This window comes from Aythya marila, assembly GCF_965140915.1.
Source record: "Aythya marila genome assembly, chromosome: 18".
In the NCBI taxonomy this organism is placed as follows: Eukaryota; Metazoa; Chordata; class Aves; order Anseriformes; family Anatidae; genus Aythya; species Aythya marila.
In genome coordinates this window covers 9,058,467-9,075,419 of record NC_139059.1, presented here as the reverse complement: position 1 = coordinate 9,075,419, position 16,953 = coordinate 9,058,467, and the positions used below count along the sequence as shown (strand labels likewise).

Sequence of the window (16,953 nt, the reverse complement as noted above, 5' to 3'; positions counted from 1 at the left end):
CTGATTCTGTCCCCAGGCAGCTCCCGTCAGCACACGATGCCGTGCCATCTTCCTCCTGCACGGTCACAAGTATCATAGCCCAAGGTGGCAGTGAGCTGCTGCAAGCACCGTGCTCGTTCTTGTTTCATTCACATGCCTGTGTTATCAGGTGGAGGAAATCAGCAGGGCTCTGCGAGCTGAGGGGCTGGCAGCTCCTCCCCACCATGCTCTCCCTCCCTCCTGGGAGCTGTGTGTTTGCTCTGATAGTCCTCTTAAAGCTGGTGCTGTTGGCAGTTCCAGTCTGTGCCCTCAGCGTTCTCCCAGACTGTTTTGCAGATTAAAGGCGGTGGGAAGAGAGTTTCTAAGAACAGGCACAGCCAGCAGAGCTCTAGTCTGACCCACGGGGCTCATGTTTGTCCTAGAATTAGGTCAAACTCCCTCCTGGTGATCTCAATCAGCCTCATCTGTTTATGCCAAGGTGGAATTGTATCGATGAACCCTACAAGAGCCACCCAGTGAGTTTCGCTAGGGCAAAGACTCCCTGATTCAGCACAAAACAATTAGAATTTAATAACTACTGCAGGGAGGATTGAGAAACTGTGGCTGCCTTGCTCAGCACCACAACATCTGACAGTGCCTCCACCAGGATGGGATTGTGATGCAGACTGATACCACTGCTTCGCTTTGGCCCACGATGTGGATCAACTGGATGTTGCAAGACGATGACAGAAGCGAGGATCTTCATTTAAAAACTTCACCTTTTGGAAGCTGGGCTGGAAGCTGGCCCTTATCGGGGCAACTCCAAGCTCTGCAGGGATTGCAAAGGCTTCAGCCAGCCGGGGCACCGACACGTTACCACGATTCCTTGCCCAGCTCCCGTTCCCTTGCAATAGGAGGCAGGCTGGCAGCAGCAGGGCAGTGTGAGGAGCTAACGGCTGTGCTGCTCCTCACAGCTGAGGCTTCCCCTCTCTGCTGAGGCTTCCCACCTCCCGTTTTTGCAGCGAGGAGGGGAGGAACCTTCATCGTGACAATGGGCTGGAGCCTTCGCGGGGCTCGGGGCTGGGCTGGAGCCTCCCCTGGGCCTGGCGCTGGGCTCCTGCTCCTGGGGGGCCGGAGGCAGGGGCCGTGTCCCGGCCGGGCAGGGGCTCCCCGTGCCCACCCCGCTCCGCGTGGAGCCCCGCGGGGGGACCGGGACCGGGACTGGGTCTGGGTCCGGAGCTGCCGAAGGGCGGGGCCGGCCCCTCAGGCCCCGCCCCCAGCCCGGCTGCGCGGCCGCCCATAGGGCGGTGGCTGCGCGGCCGCTCTCTGATTGGCTGGGAGCGAGCCGAGCGCTCAATTACCCCTGACCGCGCCGGATGAAAGGGAGGCGAGGCCGCCGCTCGCCCTCATTTGCATGATAAGCCACGCCCCCGGGGCTCTATTTACATACGGAGCCACGCCCCCGGGGCGCGACTTGCACACGGAGCCACGCCCGGGGAGGCGATTTGAATACGAAGCCCCGCCCCTATGGGGCGTGGCTTGCGTGCGGAGCCCCGCCCCGCCGCACCCCTCCCGGAGCTGCCCCGGGGAGGCCGCAGCCGAGCGGCGGCGATCGTGGAGCGGAGCGAGGCCGGGGCGGCCCCGGCTCCAGGCCCCGCAGGTGAGCGCCGGGAATGGGACGGGAGCCCCGGGGAAGACCCGGGGACGTGGGAAGGTCCCGGGGGGGGTCCCCGAGCCGTGCCCGCCGCCCCTGCCGGGTTCCGGCGGTTCCCCGGGGCTTTGCTCCCGGTTCGCTCCCGGGGCTGGGAGGCGCTCCCCGAGCCCTGGGCTCCCCGGGGTGCCCGGACCCCTCCTGGCTGCCCCTCTGCAGCTCCCCGCAGCCACCCCCGTGAGGAGCGCCCCGGGATGCAACGAGCGTGGCTCGCCCCTAAAAGTTCAGGTGCTGGGGTTGGGGTTCGGGGTTTGCGGGGTTTTGTTGTTTGCTTTTTCTTTTTCCTTTTTTTTTTTTTTTTTTTTTTTTTTATTATTTGCTTCTCGAGCCGCGTTTGTTTGCCCTGGCCAGAGCGCGCAGCTGGGGAGTGCTGCACGGGAGCTTTACATCCTGGGATTTTCTTGGAGGTTGCTCCTGGGGCCGCTCGCCCCAAACTTCCTGGTTCAGCCCTTGGCGCCACTTGGGTCGCGGCCCGGGGCTCCTGCCTGGGTGCTGGGCCCTGCCTGGGGGCTGCTGGCCAAGGCCGGTGGAGGGAAGCTGCCCGACTGCCTCCTTCAGAGCTGCGACTGCTTGGGAACCGTCCCGGAGCAGCACATCCACAGCCTGACCCTCGTCCTGCCGTGGGAAGGATCCCTGCCCGCAGCCGGCTCTTGTAGGGCTCCACCTGCTCCAGCAGGCTCCGAGCAGAAGTCATGAATAAGATTTGCCGTGTGTCCTTTGGGATGTGCTTCTATCTTCCTCCAAATTCCTGCCACTACTAGATACACGATCACTTCTTCTTTTTTCCTTCCCCAAGATGTAAGAGCTTGCTGGGCAAGTGAGCTCGTTCCTGCTAACCAGCTGTGAGCAGGTGAAACGAGAAGGGGAGGCGAGTTGTTTAGCCTTGGCTCGGGTTGCCTGCAGTTGTGGCACTGGAACAAAGGGGTTGCTGACATCTCGCCTCCTGGAGGTGAGGCTTAACCTTGGCTTTGGAGGAAGGTTTGAGTGTTTGTGTGCAGTGCTCTCCCTGGAGCAGAGCGGCTGAGGCAGGCGCGCGGCTCTGTGTTTCTGCAGCGGTGCAGGGCTGTGTGCTCACGTGAGGATAACGATAAGATGGGGAGAGAGCTGAGATAATACAAGTTGTTCCTTGTAACGTGTTACGTGGTGGGGAATGCTGCTCTTTGTAGTCATCTGAGAGCACTTCAGCCGACTGGAATATCTTGCTTTACCGAGTCCCAGGCGAAGCTGAATGCCCAAAGCAGGCTGCCTGGTGATTTTACCTTTGATTTTGGAAGCTGGTGCTTCTGGCAAGCAGAATGCAAAGCCGTGGTACGTCCCAAGGCTTCTCCGTGCATCCCGACACGTTCCTTGGAAGGGCAGCCTGGCCCATGGAGGGGGCAAAGATGATCCATGCAAGTAGCGAGCTGCTTGTAGTTCTGCTCAGTGCCGTTTGTAACTACTCGGAGGGCTCCAGTTAGGTTATGGTATTGGAAAAGGAGAGAAGTTCTCAAATGTCTTCGTAGGGTGGTGCTGAGGAACATCATCTTTTATTTGGATTTGCACAAATTGCATCTGCTCTAATTCCTTCCTGAAGAGAACTATTGGGGGAACTGAATCATTTCAGAGAATCCTACAGCTTCCAGTTCTCTTCTGGTACAGTAAGGCAGTTATTACCGTGACTTGCGCTTGGGAGAGGCGTGGGTATTTTCCTGACTGACGCTGTGGCTCGAGAGATGTTAGAGTAAGAGGATTTAAACGTGTAAGTAATGCAGTTAGTACACGGCAATAAGAGTGTGTGATACTGCTAGTAGCCTGATCTTTATTTACAATTATTTATCAAAGGAGGGGCTGGCAGTGGCTGAAGGTTTGATTTCTGTGCAGAAATTCCATGGAAGCACCAATTCTCATCTGAAAGTTGCTTCCAGACGGATCTTGCTGCGTTGCTTTAAAAAGAAAAGGCTTTTGTGACTTTCCCTATCGACTCACCGTGCTTTGTGTGTACACTGCCGTCTGAATCACGCTTCTTAGCAGAACTATACAAAGAGTTCTGCATTACGTACAGTAACGTTGTCCAGTGCAAAGACTTGGTCCTGCTCTCGCAGCTTTGTGCTGTCATGCTCCCATGACAAGGAGAACACAGCAGGAGTCATCATGACACACGGGGCTCGCACAATTAGTAAATTTATTGCAAGTGGGTGGTCGCTGCTAACTCCAAACACAAAGCTGCAGAAGTAAAGGAACTTGTCTGATTTCTCTGATTGGCTCTCTGTTATTTTACAAGAGTTCTTGGTGCATCCAGCTCTGGTCTTTTATTTGATGTTTTCTGCACTGGTGTTGACACCGTCTGTTCAGTTGCTCGTTGAGGTTAAAAATAAATCCTTTTTATGGGAAGATCTTTCAGCTTACCTCTGTTACTGCCTGACTAACGTGTGCAGGTTGGATGTGAACGCTCCCCTGTTCCTATAAAGCTGCAGGTGCTGGGGTGCCAGCAGGTGCTCAGCAGTTGCGTGGTGCCTGGGAGATGTGTGCGGGGCCTCGCTGAACTCCAGGAATCCTGCAGGTTCTCTGATGAGCATCAGCCCGGAGAAGCCTTATCCCAGGACAGGAGATGGTATCTCACCCTTCCAAGCTTTCCGCCTACTGCAACGGCTCCTTCCCTTGCTCTAGCTCTTCTTGGCTTGGGCTTTATTCGTTAGCAACTGTTGTGATAGCACGTTACAGCCAAGCGAGATTATAGAGATGAGCTTCACAGTGACAGCCCGATTAAAAATTAGGTGGGGATTGTTTCACTGATTTCAATCGAAGTGTTCTAAAACTTGTTATTTCACAGAAAGTCACGTCTTAAGAGTTTGATGGTTCCTGTAAGCACTGAACTCGATAACACAAGTATTTAAATGGTGCTTTGATCATTATTTTGTTGTTGTTAGCACCAGCAGAACTGGTACTAAGGAACAGTTTTTTTCCTGTGAAATCGATCCAGCCTCTGTTTTGTTACTGTTGGTAACAGGAACAAGGGCAGGCTCCTGGGTGCAGGGAGGAAGCCTGCTTCAGACGATGCCATGGCGGTGACTGTTTGTTATAGGAGCACTGAATGCTTGCAGTTCAAACAAGGCTTTTTGATAAGGACTCTTATTTTAGCAGGGTTGATAAAGTATTGTCAGGTGCTTAGGCAGAAGTTTTCCCTTCAAGGGTCTGTAAGCAGGAAGGGGCGATGAGGATGGATAGAACAAAAACCAGGAGACCTGAAGCGTGGAAGGAATCCAGGAATACTCAAGATGCTTGATGACGTTTTGCAGAGAAAGCTGTTGGATTTATCCCATTGAACACCTGTTCAAATTGAATACCTAGGAAGCTTACAAACGGTCATTTGCAACTGTCCTGTGTGAGCAAAACAAACTCAGTATAGGTATGGCTTTGTTGCAGGGTTAGCTTGGGACTGTATCCATATTTAATACTGTCTACATAAGAAAAATAGAGCTTCCTCAGCTTGTAAGGTTGGATTTGCTTGCATGATTGGGACTTGGAGCATTGGTTCTGGTACACTTCTGTCTGGATCTTTCACTGTCATGAGAGGACATAAGCAGAAATTGCAGAACTTTTTTACAAAGGGCAATTCCCCCCAGCCTGTTTGATGGAGAAAATCCAGAGCATCTCAGCAAGCTGTGCATGCGCACCAAGACGCATGGCCAAGCACAAAAGCGCTGAAGGCAAGGCAAAATGTGGAGCTCAGTGATGGGATTGCTAACACACAGCAGTGAACAACAATTACTGCCTGTCCTAGGAAGAGGAGTTTTGTCTTCTCTTGGGTATGGATCTGGTGTGAGACCTGGCACGAGAACTTGCCATAAATCTCAACATCTGAAATGAACCGAGCTCCGCAAGGAAGCCAGAGTGAAATCTGGTTTTGATGTTAGCTGCTCTGTCTGATTGGAAACAGGATCGTCTTGCAACTTGTGCTTTCATTGCCTTTCTGTACGAGTAGTGAAGAGCATCTATTTTGTGGCTGGATCTAACCAAAGGAGGTGAAGAAGGGTACCTCGTCATCTTTAGCTGAGCGTTCTGGTACCAGAGCCACAGAAGCTCAATGTACAGCACACTTTGAGCTTTGCTGTCAGGTGACCGTGTGCCGAATGTGAGCAAAATTGGGATTGACTCAGCCTTGGGCTATTGTATTGAGGTCAGGCTGTTTAGAGGTAACACCTTAGAAGAGAACATTGCATAGAGTTTCTGGTACAAGGCTGATCTTTGAAAGCCTAAAGAGTTGTTTCCCTGGAAAATAAGAGTATGAGGTACGCACAGACCTGGCATGGCTTCAGAGGCTACTGGAGAATTCCTCTCTGGCTACTGGTAGCCACAGCTGCTGCCGTATGGCTGCAAGTGCTGACTGGCAGATAACTGCAGAGCACACGGGGCTGGAGTTTTATGTAAGCCACCAAAGGTGTGTGGGAGAGAAACTGGTCTGCTAATATGCAAATGTGCATCTGGAAGATAAGATTATACAGCCTGTGGAATCTTTCTGTTTTGACCAAAATTGGAAAAAGTGCTTGCTTATTGTATTAAAGGGAAGGTTCTCCTCCTTGATGGGAGCCTTGTGACCTCCTGCTAGCAATTCCCGTGGCAGCCGGTGCTGCAGTGGGTGCCCTTCTTTTAGCTGTCCCTCCCCAGCCCTTTGCTCTTCTTCAAAACTGCTTTTCTTCTCGTTTCCTTGCATCTCCTTCCATCCCGTGGCACTTATTTCTCTGGTCAGGCATGAAGCCCTGATACAAGTCAATGAGAGGTGACTCCTGTAGCACGCCCTCTCTCATCCTACTGGCCACGTCGGCGTGCCAGGATGACGTTCCTCCGAGTGAGTTACTGTTTCGTTCTGTGAACTGCGATGCTCCTTAGCCAGTCGAGCAAGTTGTTGTGGGCTGGAGCGTGAATGTTAGAGCTCTTGCATAAGCAGGTTAAAACAGCATGCTTCTAGATGCAATTAATATTTTGGGCTAAAACATTTTAGCAGGGTGTTAAATATAAAGTGGTGACTCTCAAATCAAGCCCACTCTGCCTACGTTGCTGCTAACTGCAAGCTTGTCTCTGCTTTGGAGTTGAGGAGTTCTTCTCTGAAGTCAGGAGCACAATTAGCAGAGTTTCTCTGTGGGTTTGCCCAGTTTAACAGGTCCGGGATATTGATTGACAGTGGGAAAGGGTGCGTCTCTTTGGCACTTTCCTTGCCTCGTCTGGCTAAGGGCAAACTGTGTTATACATGGGTGTGATATGCTCTCCTCGCATAGCACAGCGGCTTGTCACTGCTCTGTAGCTTTTGCTAGCTTCCAGTAAACAGAGCTTTGTGTAAAGATGTCCCTCTTTCGCTCAGGAATGTCTGGTGAAAGTTTGTTCCAGAAGACACGTAGTCTGATGCATCTTCAAAAAATTCAGTTCAGGTATCTAGGTCATCATAGAAAGATGTGTTTTCCAAGCAAGATATCCTTTTCTTCTTCCTCTTTTTTAGGGAATCCCTTGCTATTTGTGTTTCTGTGCATATTCCTCGCCCCAGCTTGAGCCGATGGCACTGTTCGCTGCCAGCTGCCTGCCTCAGAGCCACTTTCTCAGCGCTGAGTGGAGATGCTGATGCTTCTAGGTGGGGACTCTGTGACTCAGGCGTGTTTCTTGGCGCTCATGCGATCTCCTGGTCCTCCAAACCTAGACTGCCTTTCGGTCCTCTTGGCGAGCTCTGGGCAGCACTGAGGAGGTGGCTGGAGATTTTGGAGAGTGGGCAGGAAGCGTAAAGGGAAGCAATGCAATAAGGAGTACAGCTCCTAGCTCGGGGAGTTTCTCAAGGGATTTGTCAAAATATGGGTACAGAGCACTCTAATTTTTTTCATTTGTTGCTCTTTCATGGCTCTTAAGGCCTTGCTAGAAACCATTCAAAAAACAATTCAAGCTCTCAGTAATGGCTGGCTGAGTTATTAACCAGAGACCCCTTGTTACTGGTAGGAGTGCAGCCACCTTCTGGTTTGCCAGCTCTGCAGCCCACACCTGTGCAGAGGGGCTGTGAGAGCTGTGTTCCCTCAAGCACCCGTCCAGCTCCTTGGTTTGAATCAAGGGCCCAAGGCTCTCTGTTGCTTTGACAGTCCCGTTGGTGCTCCTGGTCCCTCTTTTCCCCTTGGGACACCAAGCCTTCTGCCCCGCTCCCTGCCTTGTGTCCACGTACCTTCTGGTGGCTTACTGTGGGCTGTCTCTGCTGATTCCTCACTGCTCCTCAAAAGTTCTGGCTCCCATCATGCATGTGTTAATTGTGTGCGGAGTAGCTGCTAAATTACTTTAGCTTCTGGCCCAATGAATTAAAGAAACGGACTGGAGTGTCCAGTAACAGCTTCACGAACAGCTGAGCTGCCTGGGCACTGGAAACCTGTGAAGGGTGGTGAGGGCAGGCAGGAGCACTGCTCCCAAGGTAAGTTGTCAGGATGAGATCCAAGCCTTTGCTCTTGGGTTGGTAGAGCTTAGCACTGCTGCAGGGGTCAGATGGGAGAAAGGATTTCCTGAGCTGCACACAGTATGAGGCTGTGGCCAGGTACAGAATCACAGAATTTCTAGGTTGGAAGAGACCTCAAGATCATCGAGTCCAACCTCTGACCTAACACTAACAGTCCCCACTAAACCATATCCCTAAACTCTACATCTAAACATCTTTTAAAGACTTCCAGGGATGGTGACTCCACCACTTCCCTGGGCAGCCTGTTCCAATGTCTAACAACCCTTTCGGTGAAGAAGTTCTTCCTAACATCTAACCTAAAACTTCCCCTGGGCAATTGCTGGATCGCAAGCCAGGCCGCCTAATCTGTCCTGCGTGGATCCTGCTGCTGTTGGGAGAGGCGAGGCGGGGAGGTACGCTGAAAGGCTGGTGCTTCTCGCTGCACATTGAACTGCAGGTGCAGGATTTCCTTCCCCTGCCCCCACCTTGAGCAGGGGAGTTAGGCTTGATATTTTACAGAAGCAGGTTAATAATTAATGGAGCTGCCCTGCAGGCAGCACTGCACCCTTTCTGCCGTACCCATGGAGTGAGCTGAAAATGCAATTCTTTCTCTTCGTAGCTCAGTAGCCAGAGGGTTACCTGGGGTGAAAACTGATACTGGTCAGTAATGCTGCGAGCCTGGGAGCTTGCCTTTCGATGGGGTTGGTCTAAATGTTTAAGCAACTGCTGCAGTTTTGCTTTCCTCTTTGAATAAGGCCAGCTAAAGTGATCACAAAATGGCAGAGTGTAAAAAGTCTTCCAAAATCCCCTCGGATTACCTGTTCTGGTGTGCCTCCACGGTGTGAGAGTGGCGAGGTGTAAGGATGTCCTGCCACCAGAGATGAGGTGGTGTCAGGTGTTAGTTACCCTATAGCTGTGTTGTCGCCTCCTGCTCTGTCTTATTTGTGTTACCTGCTAAATGAAAACAAATAACCTCCTTCTGCTTGCTGCTCTTCTCAAGCTGCTTTTGTTTATGTGGCTGTGCTTTTTTTTTTCTTGTTAGGATTTTTGGTGCCAAGATATCACAGCGGGGAAAATGAGAAGGTTCTTAAGACCCGGACATGATCCAGTAAGAGAGAGGCTCAAGCGCGACCTTTTCCAGTTTAACAAGGTACAGTGCTATCCTCGAACTTCAAGGGATGCGTGTATGAGGCAAAACTACCCGGAGCCATTGCATGGTGCACAGGGAAGGAAAAACTACTTGAGTGTGGGTGGAAAAGTTAAATTTAGGAGAGGTGGTTTGTTCTAGCTTTCAGTACTGTATTTTTTTTTTCCCCTCTGTTCCTGAGTAGTTTTCTTTAAGCCCATGAGCATATTCTCAATCCTTGCTTTCATTTTTTATAAAAAGGATATTGTCATGCTGTTGAGTGGCACTTGCTGAAAGAAGAGATCTTTGTGCCACCTTTCTATACTCTGAGTGTTGTGCACTTCATCCTGCTATGCACTGTGACTATACATGTTGTAGGCAGTCTTTGCAGATCACTGTGAAAGTAAATATTTTTCTCAAGGTACACAAATAAGGCACAGTTTGTGATGCAACTGAAGCCAGAGTTCTTTGATCATGATTATACTTGGGGTTTATAAGTACACTCTGTTTTCAAACGTGAATTTAAGTCTGGTAAAGATGTGGGAATACTTAAGGCAGCATAATGGCCATTAATAATGAACTTGCTATTATCTTTGTCTGATTCTGTATCTGTTTTTTTGCCTTCTTTCCATGAAGAGGAAACAACAATGGTTGTGCTAGCTATCCAGCACTCTGTGTGTTTTCTTTTGAGCCCTGGCCAGCAGCATAGTGCTTTCATCTTTGTAAATGCTTAATATTAATTCATTGTTAGGCTAATGGCTACTTACAAAAACCTTCATTGGGTATCAGGAATATATTTGTAGGTTTTGTATTTCCAAAGCTTACATGGAATTTTGCTGAAAAGTATAATGGATAAATGAAGTCAGCCTAGGAAATAATCTCCTTGACTCATTAAAATCCTAGTGCAGCTATATACTTAGAGTGGGACTTTTGGATATTTCAGATGAATTATTTGAGGTAACTTGGTACTAAAATTCCTAGCATCGATTCCTAGCACACCCACCTCCCACTGGGGAGACGAAAGGAACTCAGGACTGCTTCAGACCTGTTTTCTGTTTGCCACCGTGAGGGAATGCTTGTGCAGATGCAGCAGAAATGTTGGTGAATGAAAAATCAATATTGAGTTGCTTACATTTATTTGAATACAATGTCAGCTTTGGAAGACATCCCGGGGATAGGTCAGAATATATTCCTTGAAGAAAACCTTTGCTCTTTTGGGGATGTCTCTTCCTTGAATGAGCCTCTCTCTTATGAGAATGGCTACGTTTTACCTCCCAGAGACGGACTAATTTGGATGATGCAAAACAGAGTTGAAAGAAATAGCTTTTGCAGCAGAGGGAAACTTCCGAACATTAGGACTCGGCATCAGGATTTGTGACTCCATCTGATTCAGTCCTGAAGGTAAAAGTGGCATCCTGTTTCTCGGGAGGCGACTACTTTGGACACTTGCTAGTGATTTACCCTCATTAACAGCTTGGTGATTAAAGGCTTTGAGAAATACATTTGCACTTTTAAGCCAAACTAACTTGTTCTTTTCTACCAGGAATTGGAAAATGAATGAACCAATGGTTTTACATTACCCCAGAACCTTTTACATCATACCTTTTTCTTACATAAAGTTTTTTCAAGTCTTGTGTCCAATTCCAGTATTTCTAGAGATAATGGATCCTTTGAAAGTCTACCCTTTGATACAACAAGCAGCTACTCACAGCTAGGCAGGCTGAGAAAACCTGGGAAAGTCAGGTCTTGATTCTGACCTGTTGAAGGCTGTGGCTTCAAGGAGACAAAAATCCTAGAGTGCTTTCTGTGCCAACACTGTCCTTGTTTAATGTGCTAGTAAAAACCGTGTGCTGGTGAGCAAGTTTTTTAACATTTATTTGAGGCCTTTGAAACAATTTTGCTTAAGAACCTGCTTGGGAAATACTTTGTGGGGCTGTGATGTTGCTGATCAGAGAAATTGCACGGGACACTTGCACCTCTTCAGTCTGACTGCCTGTGATGCTGCCAGGGACTCCGTGGAAGGTTGGTACCTGTAAAGTACCAGGGGTTGCCCACCTGATTTTGTTGCTTCTACAAGTTCAGTATGACTGCATAATGCCACATGAGTTTGGCATTAATGTAGTGGACTGTGTTTGGCCATCCTGACCTAGTGATGGATTTAAATTAAATAAAAAAAAAAGTGTTTGATTAATTTGGGGGTGGATTTCTTAGGTTATTGCCTCAAGTTTCAATAGCTGCAGTCTTTTCATTGCTCCCTTCTTACATCTCTATTCCATATAGGAGGCGGGCCAGATGGTTCTAAAGAACTGACTGATCACTGGGCTAGCTCTTCAGATTTTCCCCAGGATTGTATTTGTTTCAACAAACACCTTCCTAAATTCTGCCAGTCACTTAGCTTTGCATATGTTTCTCTGTATGACTAAGAACTTCCCCTACTTGTGTGTACCTGTTGGAAGAATCTGTTTTTAGCTCAGTGGATAGAATGAAGAATAAGGTATGTGCACTTGGCAGTCTCCTTCTTGAAGTTTATCCTGCTTTTGGAAGTAGTATTTGGATGCCTTTGGCTCAGCGCAAGCCCTGCAGAACAGACATGTTCAGGCTGGCACTGTCAGACTAGATGATGGGTAGCACACAGGTGAACCAGCCTGTCTTACAGCTGAATGTTACCAAACTGGGATCATTGTGTTTAATTTATGGTTTTGTTTTTTCCCCTCTTTTCAGTCTTCCTAACTCTGTGCTAATGGTATGATGGATAGCTTGCCTTAAATACTGAATTAGTGTCTATGCAAACTAGCTTTAACACATGCTGGCTGCATTGTTTCTTCAAAAGGCTCCTTAACAAAGGTGCAGGGTTTGTATTGCCTGTGGTTGGTTTGTCTCTGCTTTGTCATAAAACAATCTGACGGGAGAAGTGGTGAGAAATGAAAGGAGGAAGAGAGCACTGAATTTCATCTGCACAGCTTTAGTGTGGGCTAGGAACAACTGTTAAGTTTGGCCACGTTTCTCCTGCAGTAAATATGACTGACACGAAGCTTTTCTGTTAATGCTGCTGACATGGGGCTTGCTTTTACCGAGTCTGACAAATCTGTAGTTTGAGGAAAATGAAAATGAAAGCTCCTACCTTTCCTCAGACAAACAAAGGCTCTTTTGAGCAGGAGGGCATGCTTTGCCACTCCAGGCTCTCGTTTCAGCTCTGCTGAAAGGCTCCATTGTAACCTCCCTGCCTGCTCCCCCCCTCGCTCCCCCTGGCTGGGTTTACCTGCTGAGCAGGTGAAAGGCTCGGATGATGAAAGCTGTGCGAGAGGGGAGGAAATGAGGTCAGCGAACGGCTCACTCGATGTGATTTAGCAAAGAAAAAAGCTGGGTCCTGGATGTAAATAAGTGCAAGCTCTGGGTAATAAGGACTGTGACTGTGAATGCCTGGCCCTGGTGGTGTCATACAGCCAAAAAGCCACCCCGGTGCCCTTCTTGCCCTGCTGTAGGATTTAAAAACAAACAACAGGAGAGGGGAGATATCTTCCATTCTGTCTTATGGGCATCTTGGTTGAAGATTCGAGGCTATCAGAAACCATTAGGATGTTTATTTTACTGCACAAGCAGTTGTGTAACAGGCTGGGGTTGTACTGATCCTCTCTTCTTCTGCTCCTCCTGCACGTGGACTGTTTTTTGCAGTGGCCATCTGTTACTAGCAGTGTACTCCTGGTTGTAAGAGGTAGTGCAGCGTTTGCAAATTTGTGCATGGGCTCGGGAGGAGGGATACATCAAATTTTCTTTTAAAGAATAATCTGGGCATAAAATTACCATCCTATGGGTAGGTCTGAATGGTTTTGCAGTTCTCTGTCAAGCAGTCTGTAGGTCTCATTGAAGTTAGAGCTTATACTGACTTGTGTAATGTGTTTCTATCTTGGCTTTGAAGTGTTGATTTGCAATTAGGCTAATATTAGGGCTGGTATTGACAGCTTCCTAACATGCAGTATGGCATCGTATAAGTCATCGTTTTCTATTATGAGAATTACAGCTAAACCCTTCTTATGTTCCTGGCTGGAAGAAATCTGTGACTCAACGCAGTTTCTAATCGATGCTTCATTGAAAATGACACCTCGTGCTGCTGGTGATGGGACAGCACAGAGACTGAACAGGTTGAAAGGAAAGCTAACAGTGGAATTACACTGGTCTCTCCCTAAAAAGTTTCTCACTCTCTTTGGGAGAGTATAGAAAGGTGTGTACTGGTGTGTATACCAATTAAATGTCTGATTTGTTGTTCGGGTAACGTTATTTTGATTTCATCCCAGAATTGTGTACCATACTCCAACAACTTTGCCAACCAGAAAAGTTTTCTGTGTTGTCTCTGGCTGTCATGGCACAGAGAAATTCTTTGGCAGTGTTTGGTTAGGAAGCTGTCCTGTTTCAGTTCTGAATCCACAGGTACAGTTCCTAATTTCATGCAGCTTCCTCTAGGAAGTTTTGTGTGTCAAGCTGGGCAGAGGTTGGTTAGCAACAGCTTTGAGAGGGACATTTAAAAGGTTGACTTCTTAAAATTTGTTTTAATAGGACGAATGTAACACTTAAATTACCTTCTTGGAATCAAAATTAGTAAGGCAGGAGATTAAGCTATCATAAAGGGAAATAAACTCTTGGAGCCAGTAGTGCTAATTTACGATGTAGAGCAGTTAACCTTTAGTAGCAGCCCCTTTGCCAAGCCTTGTGAGTTGGCGAGGCCGAACATGGGAAATGCTCCAATCTTTCCAATTTTGTGTGTTGTGAAATGGCTCATCTCTTCCTAATATGACCTTCAATTAGGTTAACTGATGATTTAGAGGAAGGAGGTCTGTTTTTACAACTTGCCAATTACAATCAAATGGTCAAAACCGAAGTAGTCTGGGAGACCAGAGCTGGCTGCATCCTCCTGGGCCTTTGAGCAGGAGCAGTTAAAGGGCATTATGCTGTGTAGCTGCCTTTCAGCAGGGAGCACCTCAGGCTAACGGCGTGACCACACAAATGAAAGCAGCTTTATTTGATTCCTCCTGCGGAGGATTAAATTGGGAAATCACTACGCAGGAAATAAAGTCCAGGTGTTACTTTTAGGTTGAATAAACCGTAAAGCCAAGCGATGTGGTAGCCCTGTCTCAAAGAGATGATGGAAATAAGGATGGGGTTGAGGCACAAGGGTCTACTTGTGTAGATGGAGGGTCCTCTGCTTATCCATTTTTTGTATGGGTGGTCCTCAGGCTGGTTTGTAACAAATTCCTCTCTGCAGCTGCCCAATTTGCATTAGAAGAACATATTTTCCAGAAGATGGGACTGTAGGGATAATGGAATATTTTCTGGGAAGTAGCCCTGGTAATCTTTGGGCACACAAATCCCTCCTTACGAGGCCATAGATTCTTGAACACTCACACGTGCTTCCTCTGAACAGTGACAACAGCTGTCCGCTAGCATTTCCAGGCACCTGACTGAGCTCTTTTATGAATAGCTTGGCTGCAACCTGTAAGGATGGCAGAACGTTTTGCCATAGTGTGTAAATGCACTGACTCTGTATGGTACATACAGCATGTTCCAAATCTTCTTCTTGGTGCAGTGTAAACTGTACTGCAGGGAAGTCACTGAGCCCAAACGACATACTGTTCCTTGTGATAGTTACTGATGTCTTTCTTATTATTATTACCAAGTGGCTTTGAATTTCTCTCAGATGCTCTAGCAGGCTTCTGGTCTCATTAAAGTCTGATGTTCCTTGAGCTAACTTTGTAACTGATAGCCATTTTCCAGTAGTTTTCCTGACTTCCCCCAAGTCTGCTTAGTTTTCTTGGTGAGTGCTCGTGTTCATTCAATGCTTCTTCATAGCTTTCAGTTGACAGGAGATAGTCATGAAGACAGATTTATGTGGAATTTAACAGATTAAGCTGACTTTACAATAAGCAGTAATTGTATCAGACTTTGAAATTGTGCTGAGCAGGTGGCTTGCAGAAATAAAGTTGATGTGGAGCGATAGAGTGTATCGTGTTGACTGAGTAGGCAGTGCTTGTGCAGAATTATTTATAATCTTAACACAAAGAGTTGTTTGGGTTATTGTTTTCAGAATATTGCTTTTTCATTTCTGTTATATTTCTGCATATCTTGGCTGTGTGGCAGGGGGTTCTTGGAACAGATTTGTCTTGAGGCTATTGTGCAGCAAATCTAACTTCTGTTTTAATCCTTTTCAACAGAGAAAAGCTACTGTTAAGTACTGTATTTCAGGCTGCTGTGTCATACTTTAATTTTTTAATCTTTTTTAATTTGTATAAAACAATGCTTGTGAAATGTGCTATTGATCATGGCTTTTCTTTCTCTCTGCTAGACTGTGGAACATGGATTTCCCCATCAGCCCAGCGCGTTGGGCTATAGCCCATTTCTCCACCTTATGGCCATCGGAACGCGATCGGGAGCCATCAAACTGTATCCTTTTGACCAACTCTGGCTAGGTTTCTCTGACAGCATGAGAACATGCAACTGTGAAGACACTAAAAGTTAAACAAAGTATAAATTTGCAAGCAAGGTTTACAGAACACTGGAACAATGTGCCTAGGTTTAAAGTGATTTTGGTTTGCTCAGAATGAGTTTATCTTGCCAAGAGCTGACCTATAGCTCAAACAGAAGCTGAGCTTGATGCTGATATTAGACAAGACTCTGCTCTTGTTACACAGAAGGTCAGACTAGATCTGGCCTAAGTTTAGCAATCCTTCATGTTGTAAATTCCAGTGTTGTTTAAATATTTGGGCCAGGGTTCCTATTTTTTTTTTTTTTAAAGCAATTGTATTTCAAAGGTTAAAACTGAAGTCAGAAATGCTTCCAGCTTCCTGGGTTTGTGACCATCCAGACATTAAAGACCTAAACGCCGAGGGTGGTGACTTTTAGCTGAAACAGAGAGGCCAGTCTGAATGCTGTATGTACGCAAGGCACCGAGGTGATTCCCGTGGCCCAGTGCCAGCCGGGCGTGCTGTGCAGCAGGCGTATATCACTCACTCAGCCCAGAAAGGAAAAGTCGGGGCTCTGCCTGCTTAATCATTGCTGGTGCTGTTTGCCTTCCGAGGCTGGACTCCGCTTGCAAGCAGTAGCCATCTGTCTCTTGGTTACAAATTAGTTAAGCAGGATTGTAGTGTCTGGGAAACCACTAAACATCCCTTTGGGGGGCGGGAGGGGGCCGACAGCCCAGACACTTCTGCATGTGCACAAAGGATGAAATAAGTAAGTTCTCCTGCAGTGTGCATTACCTTCCCTAAGCACATACGATTCAAGTGATTTGCATTGTTGTTTTTTTTTTTTTTCAGTTCAGACCATTAACAGTATAACATGGTTTCATACTAATCTCTCTTCATCTTGGTAGCTAGCAAGCTTCTTATCAATTAATTGTAGCCGTGGGTCATCTTAAATACTCGAGATCCTCAACAAACCCTTCAGATATGGTGCTCCTGGGGTGGAGTTCATGGGTTTACATGAAGAAAACAATACTGTAATGCAGATTCACTTTATACCTGATCAGGTGAGTGTATTTTCAGTACCTCTGTGACTTAAAGTAGATCGCTTTTAAACATATATTGAGTCTGTTCCAGATAACTGGTCTCCTGTAATCAAGTTTAATCAAGTGCTACTGGTCGGGAATGCTCATCCCAATATTTTGTCCTCTCCACAGCATTTGCTGCTGCGGAGATGCCTGGTAAAACTCAGGCTAGTTTTATTGCTTGTAACTTA

At 47.5% G+C, this 16,953-nt stretch overlaps 1 protein-coding gene across 4 annotated transcripts in view; it reads left to right on the top strand.

Moving 5' to 3' along the window:
• Positions 1-1,379: 1,379 nt before the first annotated feature.
• The window catches only part of LLGL2 (LLGL scribble cell polarity complex component 2), a gene marked incomplete at its 3' end in the record, with an annotated part of 34,691 nt that continues 19,117 nt past the window's right edge, over positions 1,380-16,953 (top strand). The window contains exons 1-4 of one of the 4 annotated variants that reach the window (XM_082774964.1): positions 1,380-1,618; positions 9,145-9,252; positions 15,563-15,660; positions 16,663-16,744. In XM_082774964.1, coding sequence (XP_082631090.1) covers positions 9,178-9,252; positions 15,563-15,660; positions 16,663-16,744 — 255 coding nt within the window. In that variant the 5' untranslated portion in view covers positions 1,380-1,618; positions 9,145-9,177. Of the gene's footprint in view, positions 1,619-8,669; positions 8,804-9,144; positions 9,253-15,562; positions 15,661-16,662; positions 16,745-16,953 lie in introns of those variants that run through there. The other 3 variants (XM_082774962.1, XM_082774963.1, XM_082774965.1) reach the window with 3 other exon arrangements.